The sequence below is a fragment of the Phyllobates terribilis genome, unplaced genomic scaffold (assembly GCF_046119375.1).
Source record: "Phyllobates terribilis strain yellow unplaced genomic scaffold, ASM4611937v1 Scaffold_5__5_contigs__length_657084704, whole genome shotgun sequence".
NCBI classification, from domain to species: Eukaryota; Metazoa; Chordata; class Amphibia; order Anura; family Dendrobatidae; genus Phyllobates; species Phyllobates terribilis.
Genome location: NW_027362765.1, coordinates 621,809,255 through 621,830,813, shown reverse-complemented (window position 1 = coordinate 621,830,813; position 21,559 = coordinate 621,809,255). Strand labels below are relative to the sequence as shown.

Below are 21,559 nucleotides of genomic sequence, written 5' to 3'. Positions count from 1 at the left end.
AACATTCACGCTCCTCTTCTACTGGAAAAATTTCTTGCGGGCTTGAAGAAGAGGGGGCGTAAATGGGGTGTACTGTAGCACCGGCGTTTCTACCTTCTGCCTCTCTCACCCAGCAGAGATGCCGACCCCCTTATCGGTGTGGCCCTGGTCCTGTATGCTCCGCTCCTCTTCCTGCTTCTCAGGCAGGGCCTGCCCACGGTGCAACGCGCGCAGAACACAGGGCACTATGCTTAGGGCGCACGTGCTCCTTGTTTCTTAAAGGGGCCGTGTGCATTGCCCCAAGATGTCCCCGACCAATAGCCGGACATCCACTACTTAAGGCACTTCCTCCAAGATGGAGGTGCCTGAGCAATGTTGTCTGTTTGTGTCTAATGCTCCTGTCTGCCCTCAGGTCCCAGTGCTGCCCGCCAGCCTTTCTACCAGCCGTGCCCTCCTCCCTGCCTATCTACCGTGCCTATCTGCCGTGCCAGTCAGTGCCTGTCATCAGTCCCGTGGGAGTCGCCTACTCTCATACGAGGCCGGTCCTGAAATAGCACCTGGTCCACCTTCCCGGTCCTTCCTTTGTTTATGGAGTCGACTAAGCTGCCGTATAGCCAAGGTCGGTCCGGGTGAGGTCCCTAGTTACGCCCCTCCGGTCCCTCCTTGTACCACGGCACAGTGATTCCACCACCTGGCACCGTAACACATATACATCTATGTATACACAGAACACATACACACATGTATACACAGAGCACATACATATAGGCACATGCATGCACAAAGCACATACATATAAACATGTGTATACACAGAGTTGTAACTATATTATCTAGCAGGGCTATGACAGAGCAAAGGCTACCTCAAGGGATCAACTTCTGAGAAAAGAAAACTGACCAACAGGTGAGGCTCATTACTTTCTACCATGCTAAATGGAGGGAAATGTACGATATCTTTAATAGATACTGGACTATTCTACTTTCTGACCCGATTCAGAATCGGGTCATATTCCCCAAACCCTCAATAAGACCAAAAAGGTCAAAAACATTGAGTGATATTTTAGTTAGAAGCCATTATATCCACCCACCATCTCAAAACCTGTTAGTTAGGCCCTCTGCTCCAAGATGGGGCTGCTTCTCCTGTCGATCCTGTGGAGCATGTTCACAAATAGATAGGGCTGTAGACCTGTCATGCAAGGTGTGGAAAAGACTTAGTGCAACACAAAGGGAAGAGGGAAAATGAAGCCCAGATTCTAGGGAAAAAGGGAGTGGAGACCTCCTGGCTGATAGAATATCACCCTGTCTCCCCTAACTTCCCTATATTGGCTTTTCACCAATCGCCGCAGGCGTTCCTCGCCCTGTCTTTCCCTGGCATTTGGCCCAGGCTAAGTAAGGAAGGGGATGAGCCCTAGTCGATCGCCACTGAACACTACAAGGAACAAGGAAGGACAAACAAGGTAAAACTGCTTAGCTTTAGGCAACTCCAGACAAATGCGCACACGTCCTCAAGCACCGGAGAGGAAGAAGTGCTGCTCTCGCTCAAGCCTTCACAAGGAGTAATGAATATCGCCGGCACCTCCCTCTAAAAAACAAAGCAGGTATTTATACAACCAGGCCAGGGTGTTAATTAGCCAGAGGAAGGTAGCCGCTGGGTCCTAGAGACAGCCTCTAAGAAGGTGTCTGCAATGCCAAACGTAGAGATCTCCTGCAACCAACTGCAGGGTGACTGTGTCACTTCTGACACACCCGTGACAGTACCCCACCTCTACGAGTGGCCTCCGGACACTCAGGACCGGGTTTCTCAGGATAAAAGGTGTGGAATGAACGAACCAACCTGGGAGGGTTCTCCTCTGATGCTGAACCCCACATCCTCTCCTATGGATCATAGCCTTTCCAGAGCACCAAATATTGTAGAGAACAACGTTGGAGACGAGAGTCTACAATCCTCGAGATCTGGAACTCCAGATTACCATCAACCATTACTGGGGGCGGTGGTAGAGATGAGGGCTCAAGAGGTTCCACATACTTCTTGAGAACGGACCTGTGGAACACGTTGTGGACCTTAAAGAAGTTGTCCACTACTTTTACCTTGATGCCCATCAATGTATGATCGGCCAGAGTTCCACATGCGGCACCCCCGCCGATCAGCTGTTATCGGTGCCGGCTGCCACCAGCTGGAAAGGCTTATCTGTGGGTCTCGGCCGTCCATCTGTAGTGGCTGCCACGGTGTACTGCACATCCGCGGTGGCTACTACAACTTGACGGCCGAGTCCCGCAGGCAAGCACTTCCGGCCGGTGACAGCCAATCGGCGTGCCGCGTGCGGGACCCCGGCCAATTATACATTGATGCCTTATCCTCCGGATAGGGCATCAATGTAAAAGTAGTGGACAACCCCTTTAAGGGCCTGAAGAAGTTCAAGACGAAACGCTGCTGGATTAATGACAACAGTTATTTTATAGGGACCAATAAACCTAGGTCCCAGCTTCCAAGAAGGAACTTTCAATCTTATATTCCTGGTAGACAACCACACAAAGTTATTCAGATTCAGGTCCGGACCTGGCAAGCGTTTTCTGTCAGCCATATATTTTCTGTCAGCCATACATTTATACCTGTCCCCCATGATCTTTAAATTCCTCAGAACACCTTGCCATATTGAGGAGAGCGACGAAGCAAACAGTTTTTCCTGAGGAACTCGTGAAGCTCCTCCCCCACTGAAGATACCAAACTGTGGGTGATAACTGTATACACCGAAGAATGGTGACCTGCCAGTGGATTCTTGAAGATGATTATTAATGGCAAATTCTGCCAGCGGTAAGTAGGATGCTCAATCCTCCTGATTTTCGGAGACAAAAAGGTCACCTTCTGGGTCATTTTGGTTATAATGGGTATACTAATCAACTGTCGTAACAAATGGGTAACAATGTGTTAAATAATATGTTGTTACTGCATTATATTGTGATGAAAAAAGAAAGGAGAGGTTCCAGCCACAGAAGAAATCCCAAAAATAGTTTCTTTTATTGAATTAAGATACAGATGCCATAGCACATGTCCATAAAAGCAACGCGTCTCGAACGCAAATTGTGCGTTCTTTATCCAAGCTAGATACAAATGGCAAATGGCCAGTATATATATGTGAATAAACTAATAAAAACATAGCAATCAAATCACATGATATAAAAACAAGAGAAGCTATAGGATAATATACAGATTGCGATAATATACAAATGAGCAGAAGACAAGTAGTACAATTAAGTGCACATACAAAGAGTAATTCTCTGAATACAAAATTGAAGAAACACCCAAAAATTTTTTTCTTTTTAATGATAGTGGAAGAGAAGTTCTCGTCGCATATTGAGCCCATCCGGATGACAGGTATTCAGAAAATACATCCAGAAAGCCTCTCGATCCAAGAGATGTCTTCGATTGTCTCCACCTCTTGGGTTTAATATAAGACATTCGATTCCATATACCTGAAGAGAAGAAGTACTTCTATTGTGAATTTCAATGAAGTGCCTGGAAGCATGAGATATATTGCGATTAGTTATATTCATAATATCTCTAATATGTTCTGCGATACGTTTTTTTAATTTACGTGTTGTAGATCCAACATATAGTTTATTGCAACTTGTGCATTCTATTACATATACTAGATAATCGCTATTACAGTTGATAAATTGTTTTATGTCATGCTGTTGAGTTTTTTCTGTATTAAAAAATTCTTTAGTGGTTTTGACATAACGACACATTCCACAGCGATTCTGACCACATTTATAAAAACCTTTGAAATTGAGCCAAGTATGTGGTTGTTTTTTTGGTCTCTGAAAACTAGGGGATAGCATGTTGCCTAAAGTTTGAGCCCGCTTTGCCACTACTCTGCAGCCTGATTTTAATATCGTGGCCAATATCCTATCATCATATAGAACAGGTAAATATTTCAGAATAATTTGTTTGATCTGAAAAAACTGGGGACTAAATTTTAAAGAAATTGTTGGTTTGTTATTTTGATAATTAATAATTTCAAAATTGTGTGCAGAACTATTATTAGACGTCTGAATGAGATTTTCCCTGGATTTATTATCAACAATTTTTTTAGCTCTCCTGAGTGTCCATGAAGGATAACCTCTTTTAGTAAGTTTTTTCTTGCATGTCTCAATTTCGTTTTGAAGCCCCGTAGCATCGCTACAATTTCTTTTTTACATGTGAATTTCAGTTCATCAGATTTAGACACATCCGATACAAATACTAACGATACAGATTCCAGCCATGTCCAATCGGATTTTTCTTATTTTCAAAAAAACAAAAACAAAAAAAACCAAAAAAACGCAGAAGAAACGCACTAAACGAGGGGGAAGAAAACATACCAAACATTCCAAGAACATCGTCTCGTTGCAAGAAACAAACGTGAATGAACATGATACATCCAATGTATTGAATTTATCACAACAAATTCTAACACCTCAACAACTACAGGTCCTAGCGTATGGTTTAAATTTTGTACCGGAAAAGAAATTCAATTTATTTGACACTCTAATGGACATTAACAAATCTGTTAGAAATCTAACTGTTAAAAGGCATTTTTTCCATGAAGACCAGGGGGAACAAATTATCCAGGGTGAAGCCCTCGAAGCCAATTATTATCTTAACTTCAATTTTCAGGAACAATTAGCTATAATGAATTTGGAGGATTTACAGGCTACTACTGCTTCGCAACAGGACTCAGTGAATTCATCATCTTCTTTCAAAACTAGCAATCCATATTTTTATCCAGTTCAATCTAGAACGGAGTCCATGGACAAATTTCAAGATATGATTCAACACGAATTAAAGACTCTTTATACATCTACTGAAACTAAGACAGCTACTAGCAATCTCAGTAATAGTCAAAATAAGGCTCTTCATGAACTTATGCACAACAATGATATCGTAATAAAAATGTCCGACAAAGGAGGTCGAGTGGTTGTCATGGACAAAGTAATGTATGATGCCCAAATGTCACTATTATTATCTGATACTACAACTTATACTAAGCTACCCTGTAACCCTCTGGAATTATATAAGACTGCTACGCATGCTATTATTTTGGAAGGATTTAACTTGGGAGCGATATCAGAAAAGCAGAAGGATTTCATGCTGGTCGATCACCCCATGTTACCCTGTTTGTATGGGTTACCCAAAACTCACAAGGGAATTATACCCCCTCCCATGAGACCTATTGTGTCCAGCATTCAATCCATTTCTGAACATTTGGGGAACTGGCTCGATACATTACTGCAGCCTCTTGTATAAAGATCTGCTGGTTTCTTAAAAGACTCGAAAGATGTTTTAAATCGATTGGCTGATTTGGAATGGAGAAATGAATTCAGCTGGTTAAGTTGCGATGTGGTTTCACTATATACTAGTTGCATTACAAGCACTAGATTTTCATATAAAAAAATATAGCAACTACACCCTGAACTATCTAGCTACATATTAAGTGTAGCACAATTTCTTATGACTCATAATTTTTTTTATGTATGAGCAGCAATATTTTCTCCAATCCAAAGGAGTTTCCATGGGGGCTAAATATTCTCCCTCTGTCGCTAATTTAGTTATGTCATTCTGGGAATATGACAAGCTATATACAGTTTCCAACCCCTGGTCCCACTGTCTTTTCTGGTATGGCAGATACATCGACGACTTGATCTTCATCTGGTGTGGAGATGTTTCTGCCATACCAGAATTTATGACATACCTCAATACAAATGCATTTAATTTGTCTTTCACTCACTGCTCTCATTCTTCCTGTATTTCTATTTTAGATTTGAATTTGAAAATTAGTGAGAATAAAATTGTCACATCCACGTTTGTGAAGCCTATGGCAGGTAACAGTATTTTGCATGCCACCAGTGGACATCCACTTTCCACTATTAAGGCTATTCCGGTAGGAGAATTTACCCGCATAAAAAGAAATTGTAGCGATGCTACGGGGCTTCAAAACGAAATTGAGACATGCAAGAAAAAACTTACTAAAAGAGGTTATCCTTCATGGACATTCAGGAGAGCTAAAAAAAAATTGTTGATAATAAATCCAGGGAAAATCTCATTCAGACGTCTAATAATAGTTCTGCACACAATTTTGAAATTATTAATTATCAAAATAACAAACCAACAATTTCTTTAAAATTTAGTCCCCAGTTTTTTCAGATCAAACAAATTATTCTGAAATATTTACCTGTTCTATATGATGATAGGATATTGGCCACGATATTAAAATCAGGCTGCAGAGTAGTGGCAAAGCGGGCTCAAACTTTAGGCAACATGCTATCCCCTAGTTTTCAGAGACCAAAAAAACAACCACATACTTGGCTCAATTTCAAAGGTTTTTATAAATGTGGTCAGAATCGCTGTGGAATGTGTCGTTATGTCAAAACCACTAAAGAATTTTTTAATACAGAAATACTCAACAGCATGACATAAAACAATTTATCAACTGTAATAGCGATTATCTAGTATATGTAATAGAATGCACAAGTTGCAATAAACTATATGTTGGATCTACAACACGTAAATTAAAAAAAAGTATTGCAGAACATATTAGAGATATTATGAATATAACTAATCGCAATATATCTCATGCTTCCAGGCACTTCATTGAAATTCACAATAGAAGTACTTCTTCTCTTCAGGTATATGGAATCGAATGTCTTATATTAAACCCAAGAGGTGGAGACAATCGAAGACATCTCTTGGATCGAGAAGCTTTCTGGATGTATTTTCTGAATACCTGTCATCCGGATGGGCTCAATATGCGACGAGAACTTCTCTTCCACTATCATTAAAAAGAAAAAAAAATTTTGGTGTTTCTTCAATTTTGTATTCAGAGAATTACTCTTTGTATGTGCACTTAATTGTACTACTTGTCTTCTGCTCATTTGTATATTATCGCAATCTGTATATTATCCTATAGCTTCTCTTGTTTTTATATCATGTGATTTGATTGCTATGTTTTTATTAGTTTATTCACATATATATACTGGCCATTTGCCATTTGTATCTAGCTTGGATAAAGAACGCACAATTTGCGTTCGAAACGCGTTGCTTTTATGGACATGTGCTATGGCATCTGTATCTTAATTCAATAAAAGAAACTATTTTTGGGATTTCTTCTGTGGCTGGAACCTCTCCTTTCTTTTTCCTGCATGGTCTCCGAAGTGGTTCCTCGTGTTTTGTGCCCCAGGACGCTATTACCCAGGTGAGCTGGTGATTCCTTTTTGTATATATTATATTGTGATAACTGATTTTTCAATAAAATTTTTAGGTTCTGTGCCCACGTAGCGTTTTTCAAGCGGATATGCTGGGGAATTTCCGCAGCGTAAACGCTTGTAAAACACTATGTTATCCGCCCCCCATGGTCCCCAATGTAATTACGCAAGTTCAATGCCCACGCTGCGGATTTTTCCGCAGCGTTTTTGCTGCGTGGAAAAATCCGCAGCATGTTCATTAATTTAGCATTTCCGCAAGTGGAATTGCCTTTACAATGCAATAGAAAACGCAAGGCAATTCCGCATGTGGAAATCGCGCGACAAACGCGTGCGGAATTCCGCATGCGTTTATCCAGGAGAGGACATGCAGAAAATTTCTGCTTCATTTCCGCAGCGTGGGCACATAGCCTGATTGCATTAGCTTTACTGCTGAAACCTGCACTATTTGAAATATCCACAGGAGGGCAGTCTTATCTAGAAATTAAGAAAATGGAGATATGTGAACAATCTGAATAATGAAGAAAAATTGTAAATGTTCTAGATTGTATTATTGTATAAGAACTCTGTTTTCAATGCAATACATGACTGCTTAGACACTGTGGATCCAAATAAAGGTAGAACTGGAAGGACAAAAAGCGCAAAAATGGGGTCTTATCTGGGTAACAATGTTGAGAGAATAACTTAATAGTGTTCACCTGGTCGGGTTGTGTGCACACAACCACTGATAACGTTTCGGCTGCTGCAGACCCACGAGGGGATGAAAATGCAGATAATGGAGAAACATATGGGTTAATTCTGCGCTGCCAAGTAGAAAATATGAGGGATGCCAATCTGAGTGTAAGAGGTTTATTTAGTCAATGCGTTTGGAAGTGTACAAACTTCTTCCTCATGACAACCACAATAGCGATACATTTAGTAGAAACAGGTATAAATAGACACAACATTTGAAAAAAGGCGCTTGGAAGAAGGGATCAGGGGGATCATATGACGATGGAGTGACATTTCTGCCCAGGTCAGCAGTTACAAATCACATGTTGCAGTTAGAACAAACATTAATCGTACAAACATAATAGTATAGCATCAGTTGTCTGATCCGTTTTTATCATGTGTCATCTAATGTTAGATGTAACAAAAGTGGGGATTTAAAGAATGGATGGAATATCCAAAATAAAAATGCAGAGATTTGAACTTGGCTTTGCATGTTCCTTTCAAACCATTTTAGTGGAATGGAGTGTTCATCCATGCTCACCACACTGAACGTTAAGGCTTTTGATTAGTTCATGGGCCAAATGCAGGCTGTTAACCACTTTACCCCCAAGGGTGGTTTGCACGTTAATGACCTGGCTAATTTTTACAATTCTGACCACTGTCACTTTATGAGGTAATTACTCTGGAACGCTTCAACGGATCCCCCTGATTCGGAGACTGTTTTTTCGTGACATATTGTACTTCATGATTGTGGTAAAATTTCTTCGATATCACTTGTGTTTATTTGTGAAAAAAATCTGAAATTTGGCGAAAATTTTGAAAATTTCGCAATTTGAATTTTCATGCTTTTAAATCAGAGCGATATGTCACACAAAATAGTTAATAAATAACATTTCCCACATGTCTACTTTACATCAGCACAATTTTGGAACCAAAATTTTTTTTTGTTAGGAAGTTATAGGGGTTAAAAGTTGACCAGCGATTTCTCGTTTTTCCAACAAAATTCACAAAACCACTTTTTTTAGCGACCACATCACATTTGAAGTGACTTTGAGGGGTCTATATGACAGAAAATACCCAAAAGTGACACCATTCTAAAAACTGCACCCCTCAAGGTGCTCAAAACCACATTCAAGAACTTTATTAACTCTTCACGTGTTTCACAGGAACTGAAGCAACATGAAAGGAAAAAATGAACATTTAACTTTTTTTCACAAAAATTTACCTTAGACCCAATATTTTTTAATTTTTGCAAGGGTAACAGGAAAAAATGGACCCCAAAATGTGTTGTGCAATTTCTCCTGAGCACGCCGATACTCCATATGTGGTGCAAAACCACTGTTTGGGCGCACGGCATGGCTCGGAAGATAAGTAGCGCCATTTGACTTTTGGAATGGAAAATTGGCTGGAATCGATAGCGGACGCCATGTTGCATTTGGAATGCCCCTGAGGTGCCTAAACAGAGGAAACACCCAACAAGTGACCCCATTTTGGAAACAAGACCCCTCAAGGAACTTATCTAGATGTGTGGTGAGCACCTTGAACTCCCAGGGGCTTCACAGAATTTTATAATGTTGAAGTGTGAAAATAAAAAAACACATTTTTAACACAAAACTGCTACTTTAGCCTCAAATTTTTAATTTCCACAAGGGCAGCAAGAAAAAATGGACCCCAAAATGTGTTGTGCAATTTCTCCTGAGCACGCTGATACCCCATATGTGGTGCAAAACGGCATGGCTCGGAAGGTAAGGAGCGCCATTTGACTTTTGGAATGGAAAATTGGCTGGAATCGATAGCGGACGCCATGTTGCATTTGGAGACCCCCTGAGGTGCCTAAACAGAGGAAACCCCCAACAAGTGACCCCATTTTGGAAACTAGACCCCTCAAGGAACTGTGTGGAAGATTTTAAAGCAGTCAGTGACGCATAAGGCTGGCAATGATGGGCATTGTGGGCAATAGTAGTGGGTATCACGCCTCATTCCTCTCTTAGTACATACACGACATCTTTTCTGGGGGTTCCTTCTCATTTCTGTTGCTGGAATAAGTGCAATAAAATGTCGCTCAGTGAGTCTTTTCACATCCTCAGATTCTAATGGATGAGCGGGGCTAACATTATCAAAATAATTTCCTGCTTTTTTGTACAACACAAAAGAATTGTATGTGGCCACCTGAAACAAATAAATAACCAACTTTTTATACCATGTATAGGACTTTCTTGATACCTGGTATGGCTGTAGAACCTGGTCTGCAAGGTCCACACCCCCCATGTGTTTGTTGTAGTCAATGACTGACACAGGTTTTTGCTTCGGAGTGGTGGATCCTAGTTCTACAGTGGCCCTTGTTGCATCTGTGTGGATCGAGCTGAGGACAAAAATATCCCGCTTATCCCTATATTTCAGGGCAAGCAGCTCTCCGTTGCGTACAGCCCCTGACTGCCCCCTTTGGAACTTTTGGTTGACCAATGGTTGTGGAAACCCCTGACGGTTTTTACGGATGGTCCCACAAGCCCCGATGTTGTGTTCAACCAGACTTTTGAATAGGGGTATGCTGGTGTAATAATTGTCCACATATAGATTGTAGCCTTTTTGTAAAAATGGACTTATCAGCTCCCAAACAATTTTTCCAGATGTCCCCAGATAAGTAGGGCATCCTGGTGGGTTTAGCTGGCTATCTTTCCCCTCATATATGCGGAAAGCGGATGTGTATCCGGTTGAACTTTCGCACATTTTATAGAGCTTTATTTCAAACCTTGCCCTTTTAGATGGGATAAATTGCTTGAGGTGCAGTCTTCCTTTGAATTTTACAGGGGACTCATCTATAGAAATGTTTTGCGTTGGGGTGTAGAGCCTTAAGAATTTTTCTGACAAATTTTCAATGATGGGTCTGATTTTATATAACCTGTCATGTTCTGGGGCATTTCTGGGCAGGCATTGACTATTGTCGTTAAAATGCCAAAACCTCCTGAGCATTTCATAATGGGTCCTAGGAAGAATGACTGAAAACATAGGGGTGGCTTGAACAGGGCGGTTGGACCAGTAGGATCGAATGCTCGGTTTTTTAACAAGCCCCATGGCAAATGTAAGTCCTAAAATTTTTTTTATTTCCGGGACATTAGTTGGTGTCCATAAATTTGCCCTAGCATAGTAACATCGGGGATTCTGGCTTATGAATTGGGATGCGTATAAATTTGTTTGCACGACAATATGCTCTAGCAAGCTGTCTGTAAAAAACAAATTAAAAAAATGAATTGGTCCAAAATCTTCCACCTCCACATTTATACCAGGAGTGGCGTTGAAATCAGGGCTGAATGGAGCAGCCGAATCCGAAGCCTCCCATCTGGGAAATGCTAGATCATGTGGCAGCGCCCCTTGTACACTGGCGTGCGCCAATTCACTAGTAGCAGGGACAGCGCTTGTACTGGGCAGTGTTCCCTGATTTGGAGACGTTTCTCCAGTAGCGCTATTTGCTCCTATTGCTGTACTGGTCCTTGGGCTTGAGGATGGAACAGAATCACTGCTCATTTCTGAGCTCTCAGTGTCGCCGCTACTAAAGCCCTCAAAATCCATATCTCCATCTGAGATTGCACTGTCGTCACTGTCAGAACATAGCAGGGCATACACCTCCTCTGCGGTATAAGTCTGACGGGCCATTTTATTTGTTTTTATATTTTTTGACGAGACTGACTGACCGGACTGGACTGGACTGACCGGATGGGACTGACCGGACGGGACTGACCGGACGGGACTGACCGGACGGGACTGGACTGACCGGAAAGGGACTGACTGACGGGACTGACTGACTGAGCAGACTGACTAACCCTAAGGCTAACCCTAACCCTGAGCTAACCCTAACTTTAGCCTAACTCTAACTTTCCTTTTTTTTTTTTTTTTTTTTTTTTTTACTATGTCACATTGGCAAGACTGACACAGATCTAGTCACACTGTTTCTCCTCTGCTCTCTCACTGAGATCTGAGGAGAAACAGTGTATTTATCAGGCAGATCGCCCGGGAAAGTTTGTTGCTACAACAAACTTCCCCAGTGATCTCTCTGATTGGCAGGTGTGACGCTGACATCATCAAGACCAGAGCCAATAAGGTCTCGATGAGGTCAGAGATCACAGCAAGCGCTCTGCACCGGGATCCCCTCGCTGTTAAGGTACGTGGGGGTCCCGATCACCGACCACCGGGTGTCACAATCTTTTAAATGCCGCGATCGCTATGGATCGCGGCATATAGAAGATAGGAACGGGTTAACATCATGGGGACCTGATCCAATCAGGTCCCCATGATGTCACATGTCAGAGCTATCGCTCTGCACCGGAACCGCAGCGCTTGCAGGACCCTGGGGGTCCTGAGCGCTGCGGGACCACCAACCGTTTTTAAAAGTCGGCGCTGCACAGAGCCCAGGCAGCGCCGACGTTTATGTACAGTGGGCGGTCCTGAACAGGTTAATAAAGTTATTTTTTCTTATTTAAAATCACCTAACAAAAAAAATTGGTATTGTTTTGGGGGGGCTGGAACAGATCAAAAGCAATTCAATTCATTTTAATGGGGAAATTTAATTTGATATAAGAGCAAATTGAATGCATTTACTGCATTTTTTTTATGCCGTTCACCTTATGGTAATTAGTGATAAGACCGCTTTATATATCCAGGCACTAAGATCACAGCAACGCCAGATTTATATTTTTTTTAGGTTTTGCTACTTTCACACACTAAAAAATGCTTTTTTTGCGAGAAAATGTTTTTACAATCACCATATTTTGAGAGCTATAATATTTCTATTTTTTCTATCGACAGAGTCATGTGATGGCTTGTTTATTGTGGGATCAGTTGGAGTTTTCATTGGTACTATTTTTCAGGTCATAACATTATTTGAGCACTTTCTGTTCCGATTTTTTAGGAGGCAGAATTAGCAAAAAAAAGCAATTTAGGAATTGATTTTATTTATTTATTTTACGCCGTTCACCGACTGTTAATAGTGATACGACAGCTTTATTCTTCGGGTCAGTACAATTACAGCGATACCAAATTTATATTGTTTTTTGAGGTTTTGCTGCTTTTACACAATAAAAACAATTTTATAGAAAATAATACTGTTTATGTATGGCTTTAGTCTGACAGCTATAGCTTTTTTATTTTTCCGCTTATTGAGACAAATGAGGGCTTTGTTTTTGTGGGACAAGACGTCGTTTTCAGCTATTTACATATAACTTTTTGATCTTGTTTTATTCTACGTTTTCTTCAGCTGTATGATGAAAAATATTTAGTTTTTGTTACTTTTTTTTCCTTTTGTTCATGGAAGGGGTTACCGTATTTCTCAGATTATAACATGCACTTTTTCCCCAAAAAAATTTGGAGGAATGTTTGGGTGAATCTTATAATCCAAATGTAACTTACCAGTTGGGGGTGGCTTTGATGGAGCGGGATCACAGGAGGCAGGGTCGCTGCTGCAGGAGGCCGGCGGCAGGAGTAGGGAGAGATCTCGAGAGACGAGATCTCAATCCGACATGCACTGCCTCCAGCGGCCATTTTCCTGAAGACCACCGGAGGGGAATAAATGGGGAAGTGCGGGGACGCCGCACAACGCCGACATTTTCTGACAGCCCAGGGCCGCGGCCTCGCAGCGCCAAGACACTCCTTTCTCCCAGCCCCGGGCCTGCTGCCGCCAGCTTCCTGCAGCAAGCAGTGACCCCGCTCCACCGCAGCTGCCCACTCTCCCCCCAGTAAGCTACCGTAAAATTGGACTATAAAACGCACCACCACTTTATTAAAAAATTATTTTTCCTATTTCCCTCCCAAAAATTTGGGGTGCGTCTTATAATCTGCTAAATACGGTAATTAAGGACAGTTCTATAGATCAGGTCATTTCAGATGCGGCTATAACAAATATATGTACTTTTTACATTTAATTATGTTTTCATTTAAACACGCGTATTTATTGGAGTAGTATGTGAATTTTTTTTTGTTGATTTTGTAGGTTGTGGGACAAGATGTCGTTTTCAGCTATACTAATCCTATTTACATATGACTTTTTGATCATGTTTTATTCCAAGTTTTGTTCAGCTGTATGATGAAAAAAATTTAGTTTTTGTTACTTTTTTTATTTTGTTCATGGAAGTAATTAATTAATGTGACAATTTTATAGATCAGGTCATTCTGGACGCAGCTATATCAAATATGTGTACTGTACTTTTGACATTTAAGATTTTTTTCACATAAATACACATTTATTGGAGTAGTATTTGACGATTTTTTTTGTGGGTTGTTTTTACATTTTTATTAAAAAAAACTATTTTTTTTACTAAGTGCCTCTATGGGACTTCTCTGATCACTTGTTTAATGCATTGCAATAAATGCATTAGACTTGTCAGTGTTACACTGACAGGATGCCTTTTAGACCATACTCCCGGCAGACCTGGAGGTCATTGTTTGGCCTTCGGTTGCCATGACTACCATTGGCAGCCTGTGATCACGTTGCGAGGGTGCCAGTGTTGTCAACTTCACTTTTTATTTTTTCTGGACTGCTTATCAAGACAATATTTTTAAAAACACATTGGAAAACTATAATAAATTATTATAAGTAATACATGTCTACATCCCATAATTCTGATATTAGCTGCATTCACTGTAAAATGATGATAATTACTGTCAATAATCTGTATAGGTTTTTTCTGCATCTAAAAAATCACTGACGCCTTACACTTTTTTATGGACATGCCAAAAAAGTACCCTATTTTTACAGACTGTTCTGAAATTTCTGGATGATTGGCAACCCTGGAGGGGAGTGCAGTGCAGCCATTGGCCCTGGCTGTGACAACCAGAGCTTGGCCATCACTTAAAGGGGTATTCTCATCTCCAAGCTCCTATTCCCTATATGTAGTAGGTCTAATAATAATAATATTAGCAAATACCTCCAATTAGAAATGCAATATAGTTCTGCTGCTTAACTATGTCACTTACCCCATGTGCAGGGCATTGCAATAGCTCAGGTGTCCATGGTCACGACCACTCATACAGAGACAGTTAGTTAGTTGTTAGTGGTCATAACCATGGATATCTAAGCTACTGCAATGCCCAGCACATGGGCTGGGCATTGCAAGTTGTAGGTGACACAGTTTATTAGAAGAACTATGCTACATTTCTAATTCCAGGTATTTGCCAATATTATTATTACTACATCTAATATATATTGGGATGGTGTTACATGCACGCCGCTAGGTTCAGACAGGGGCGAGACAGGTTACATGAATTCTTTGGAATCCTGGGGGAACCGTTACTCAGGGCGACCATAGACCATGTGCTGCAGCTTCTCTCAGGCACACAGCAGTATTGTCTCTCGGGCACAGATACGTAGGTAGTTTCACCTGCTGACCAGACACACTTGACAAGAGTCCTTATAAACGGTAGAACAGTAGCATTTAATAAGAAGCCGCACAGCCAGTGCAAGTTAAGTCTTATGAGCAACAGGCTCCAGTGACAAACAGTACAGTTTTCTTAGTAGTACAGCAGGTCACAGTCTTCCCAGTAGTACAGGACAGCGCATTTCTAATGCAAAGGCACATTAATGAACACAGCATTCTTTACAGCACAGTGAGATGGAGGAGGGGAGAGGGTTTGCTGAGGGAGATAATCCCTGTGACACCATTTTTTCCAGTCCTTATTAGTGTTGAGCGAGTATGTTCTGTTCCGAGTATGCTCGGGCCGAGCTCCGAGTATTTACAGCTGCTCGGTGATATGTTTGAATTGCTCCCATGTGCATGATTTGCAACTGTTTGACAGCTTTATTACATGTGAGGAATGTGTAAGAAGTAGACATTCCTCACATGTAATAAAACTGTCAAACAGTCGCAAATCATGCACACGGGAGCGATTCAAACACATCACCGAGCAGCTGTAAATACTCGGAGCTCGACCCGAGCATACTCGGCGAAAGGGTTAATAGAACATACTCGCTCAACACTAGTCCTTATCTTTCTGCCTGCCAATATTCTGCAATGATAGTTCAGGAACTCTACCTGACCTGTGCTTATCTTCACTCCTGACTTGAATCCTTTTCACTTGCAGGGGCGCTTCTGTGAGATACAGAACACACACCACCTTTCTCTTGGGCTCCAGCCAGACAGTAAACAACTTCCCCACAATCCCCCTGGGGCTCTGCTAAAACACTCCCCTTCTCCTGTGACTGTGTTAACCCATCTAGTTTCTGGATGCTTCTGGAGCACAACACTTCCTGTCTCATGTGCTTGTGTTACTTCTAATAAGTTGTTGAATGCTTTTAAAGCAACAGCACTACTTCTGCATGTCACAATAGGATGTTGGAGATTGGAATACTCCTTTAAACTGAGCTCCTGGCGGCGGTCGTACAGGCACAGCTTATGTGCCCACATGATCACCATGACATTACTGTACGTCAATTTGCGGGAACCTCATCCCAACCATGACGTACTGTTACGTCATATGTTAATAAGGGTTAATAGCCTGTTGGTTATCACTGCTTACCATCGATTTTGTCCTAGCCAAATAGGCTGAGGTTACTTGGTCATTAATAAGGCTAAGTTTCCATTAAAGAGCTCAAAAGAGGCCCCACACAGTCCTACGAGATCTCCGAGGATTTGCAGGTTTGAAATTCACAGTGAACTTGGCACAAATGGAATTTTTGGGAAAATTCGGCGAACCTGGAAAAATTGAAATTTCAAAACATCCCCTAATCTCTAATTGCGAATGATAAAGCTCCAGGAGTGGATGGCATTCCCGTAGACATATTTAAGACATATTAAGAGGAGTTAATCCCACATTTATTCTCTGTGTTGGAAGATGGGTTTTAGAAGGGACAGTTCCCAATTTCAATAAATTAGGTGAGAATTTTACCTAAAGAAGGGAAGAACTTGACATAGCCAGACTCTTACAGACCAGTTTCTTCATTAATGTTAGATATAAAGGTACTGGCAAAAGCATTAGCTATGAATTTGTCTCAGGTGGTGACATAGTACAAGCCAATCAAGCAGGATTCATGTTTGAAAAATCAACTGCAGTAAATCAATTCAAGACAATTATTTCTGAATATTCAGGTGGTCCAGATAACCACCATAACAGAGCTATATACCGTAGTCTTTAGATGCTGCCAAGACATTTGATAGTGGGGGTATCTAGGTATCATCCTGTAAAAGTTTGGTTTTGGTTCAAACTTTGTCGGGTGAATTAATTTGCTATATTTTACCACAAAAGCATGGGTTGTGCGTTCAGGTTGGTATTGGAAAGTTTTAGACTGGCTGTAGAATCTTTGCCATGCGCCATTAGGCAGCATTCGGTGATAGTGAGTTTTAGGTCAGTTGGAGGAGTGTACTGCACTTTATGCCAAAGACTTATTATTGTCTTTGGGAAGGCTATTCACACTTTTCTTATCGTAATAGAAGTGATATCTAAATTTGGATAATTTTCAGGTGTAACCATAAATTGGACAGTCAGCCATTATATATACAGAAATTTGACAGGTTGAGGAAGGCAATAGAATTATATTTCTATGTATTAATTATTGTCTTCTCTTTTTTTTTTGCTAACTAAAGTTTAGAAGGGATTTAAAAATATTATGTAGATGTGATGTCTGGCTACTATTTATCCACTTTGGGGTAATAATAACCTCCCACATTTATTACAGTTTCGTTGGGCTAAACTCGGGAAAATCGGAATAATTACTGTTCCACAGACATTTGTATTGAGCGAGGAGGAGCACGTCTAGTAAGAATGATGCCGGGAATATGCATATCACATACTTGTGGTCAAATGATCGCCCAGTCTCGCTGCCAGCACCGGAGAATGCTGACAGTGTGCGCTGTGAGAATTCTCAAGTTTGCCGTCACATGGTGTGACTGCAGACTTTCGTGCCAAACCTGGACAACGTCTTTGAAGTTTCACTCTTAGGAACCTTTTACAATAGTCTTTGGGTGATCCATCCAGAGGGGAATATTGGGAGCTGGGAAATCTGACAGGTAGGAAGAACTCTTCATTGTCCCTATTACTAGACAGCTGTCACTCAAATTCCCCAACATCCTATATCAAGAGCTTATCAAGGGACAAACATAAAAGAACTCAGCTACCGCCAAATAAACTAACCATAACGGAGTCTCACAAGCTGATCACAATGTATGCCCAATTTTATGCTTTTCAATGGATATTCGGTCTTTCATGAACCTAATAGTAACTTACCCTGATCCTGGTAAACGCTGCAAATTTATATCAGACACCTCAACTCTCAGAGGAAGCAGAGGCACCCAGAGAGAAAGTGACAGAGAGGAACGTAGGCGCTCTAGCCAAAACTCCACTTTTACACCTACAGCTCCTTGAGTCTCCTTTCCACCAACAAACAAGAAATCACAGGCATCTGACACCTGCCAGGATGAATGTTTAAAAATAATTAGTTGACAAAAATGAGAATATCAATATTACTGTGTACATACTAAAGAACAGCATACATATACCTGTATAATCTGTGCATTTGGAGTCTCACATCCTGCCTCTCTGGTGACATCCATCACAAATCCTCCAGCCTCCAAGGCAAACACACGCACAGGAATCTTCTGAGAAATTCCGGTTAGAGGAGCTGTATTCAGTATCTCATGAGACTGCATTAAAGAATAATAAAAGGGTGTGTAAGGTCCTGAACACAGTCTTTGCAAATGTACATGGATATATTTTGTGTCATTCTACTTTTATTGTTGAGATTTCATGGTTTTAGCTTTCAGTCATTCTTTGCACAGAGAAAACATTTCTAAGGCTATGTGCCCACGATGCAGAAATGCTCTGGATTTTTCCTGAGTGTTTTACATCTCCCTGGCAGAAAAAACACATGCGGATTGTACATGCGGATTGTACATGCGGATTATACATGCAGATTGTACATGCGGATTGTACATGCGGATTATACATGCGTTTTTCCTGCCAGGGACATGCGGATGTGAAGCGTTCTTCACATGCATTTCCGCATGCAGGTTGACAAGCGCTTTCCAAGCGATTTTAGCATCACTTGGAAAGTGCTTGTGACAACTTGGTCACACAATATAAATCCATGCAGACTGCATGGATTTATATAGTGTGACCCGAGAGTGGTGAAAAATAAAAAAATAAATATATACTTACCCTCTGATGGCCCGCGCTGGCTTGCTTCGCTCGGTGCCGGCACTTTGCAGTGGATTGAAAGACCTGCCGACGTCAGCGTCGCATGTATACATGCGGATATTATGCGGTTCAGTGCAAGGTAATGGGCGCCATTTTGCCGCAAAATCGCGCCCAAATTGGTTGTGAGGTGGATTTTTCCGCAATGATAATCTGCAGTGGAAATTTCCGCAGCATGTGCACAGCACATGCGGATTATCATTGGGATACATCCCAGACCTCTTAACAAGCGATTTTAATGAGTTTCCCCGGTGGAAATGCCTCCGTGGAAACGCATTAAATCTGTATCGTGGGCACTCAGCCATAAACTTTGAAGTGTAGAGGGCATTAAGTTTTTTGGATGAATGTGAATTGTAAACAAAAACAACAGCAGAGTTTCTTCATGATTTTGTATAAATTACATGTTAACTTTATTCTACAGATCTTTACGATTTTGGCAATACCAATTCTACTATTTTTTCTTCTCTTTCTGCTTTTAATAAAAACAAGTTTTTATGTTAGCACATTCTGAGAATGGAGCTGAAGGCATCGTTTCATGCTATCCCAGTCCACAGTCTAGGTCAGTGAAACCTGGCCATGGATAGGAGTTGCGCAAATTTCCTTACCCTCAGGGATCTCAGACCCTGCTTATTAGTTGGGCTGGCGATACATCACCTTTGTGCCGAAAATGATGTCACACCAGGCCGAATCAAGCACTACGCCGGGTAACCTAGAAAGTGCTGGACAGTGGATTGAGGTTGCACGAAGTGATCCACTCATCTCTGAGACCTATAACATTTTTGTTTATCCGTCAATGAAGGCATATGAGCAGGGCTGGACAGCACACAGGCCCACTTCTTGTAAGTTGCAACACACCTTGCTTTTGGGACAGAACTGCAAACCAAAGAATTATTTGTCTGACAGTCATCTCTAGTGAGCTGGGGGATGAGGAGAAGGGGGGTTAGGGTTTTGATCATGTCTAACTAAAATGATCAAGAACAGGTATTAATCACAACAAAAATTTCAGTAGTCTAAACTACACTAGCAAGTCTAGGTAATCTGCAGCTATCAGTGTATAATGGAGTTATACTGTCAATAGTAAATTGCTCCCAACCGTCCCGTATTTGGCGGGACTGTCCCGCGTACCGTCGCAGCTCAGCTGTTTTCCCGGCTTTTATTTATACTCACCTCTCCCATGTTTTCCTTGCTCCGTAGCCCCTCTTCGCTGGGTGGGACCGTTTGCTGGTCAGTAAATAAATATGTTTGAGCCGCCGCCGCGGCATGTGTCATGGCTGTTTAGACAGCTATGACCCATGCAAGGATTTCACAACAGTTGTGACACATGCAGCCGCGGCGGCTAAAACATAGATGCCGAGCACGCCGAAACTACTCAGCGAGCACCCGAGCGTGCTTGCCGGAAGGATTAACAATACAAGCTCGCTCATCACTACCTCAAGGTTCAGCAGCATCTTCAGACGCTTCTATGTGGAGCCTAAAAAAACACAGATACTTCATTAAAGGGAATCTGTCACCCACTGGGAGATTTCAGACCTCTACTATGGGCACAAAGGTCAGGGGCCGACATACTGCCGGTGCAGCCGATGCAGGGGGGCTCTAGCAGGGTGGAAAATAATGAGGGCAATCTGGCCAGTTTCTCGAAGCCCAAGGCTCCGGGGGGCCATGGCCAGATTGCCCTCATCCTGTGCGGCGAGCAGTGAGCGATCCCTGCAGCTCCGTTGCCTATAGGAGAAAATGACAGCGGAGCTGCAGGAATCCGTCCTCTGCTTCCTGCCCGCCCGCGCTTTCTGTGTGACACAGAAACACGTGGCTTGATGATGTCAGCAAGCAGCGCACACGTGTGTTAGGGAGAAAGTTGCTGGTGTGGAAGATGCTGCAGGGGAGCGGGCTGAGAGGTAAGATTTTTTTTTATTTTATCCAATATACTGGGGCAATGATGGAGGACAGCAATGATGAGTATGATGGGGGGAGGGCAATGATGAAGGTGATGGAGGAACAGCAATGATGGGGGACAGTAATGATGAGGATGATGGGGGACAGTAATGATGAGGATGATGAGGGAGAGCAATGATGAGGATGATGGGGGAGAGCAGTGATGGGGGAGAGCAAAGATAGGGGAGAGCAATGATGAGGGTGATGGGGGAGAGAAATGATGAGGGTGATGGGGGAGAGCAATGATGGGAGTGGTCTGGGACAGCAATGATGGGGGTGGTGTGGGATAGCAATGATGGGGGTGTGTGGGACAGCAATGATGGGGGTGTGTGGGACAGCAATGATGGGGTGTGTGGGACAGCAATGATGGGGGTGTGTGGGACCGCAATGATGGGGGGTGTGGGACAGCAATGATGGGGGGGGGTTGTGGGACAGCAATGATGGGGGGTGTGGGACAGCAATGATGGGGGGTGTGGGACAGCAATGATGGAGGTGGTGTGGGACAGCAATGATGGAGGTGGTGTGGGAGA

At 42.1% G+C, this 21,559-nt stretch overlaps 1 protein-coding gene across 1 annotated transcript in view; it reads right to left on the bottom strand.

Moving 5' to 3' along the window:
* Window positions 1-21,559, bottom strand: part of TMEM132A (transmembrane protein 132A) — a 279,841-nt gene that overhangs the window by 101,768 nt on the left and 156,514 nt on the right. Inside the window, exons 7-8 of the mRNA XM_073686115.1 lie at window positions 18,407-18,550; window positions 18,135-18,316 (exon numbers count right to left, since the gene is read on the bottom strand). Coding sequence (XP_073542216.1) covers window positions 18,135-18,316; window positions 18,407-18,550 — 326 coding nt within the window. The remainder of the gene's footprint in view (window positions 1-18,134; window positions 18,317-18,406; window positions 18,551-21,559) is intronic.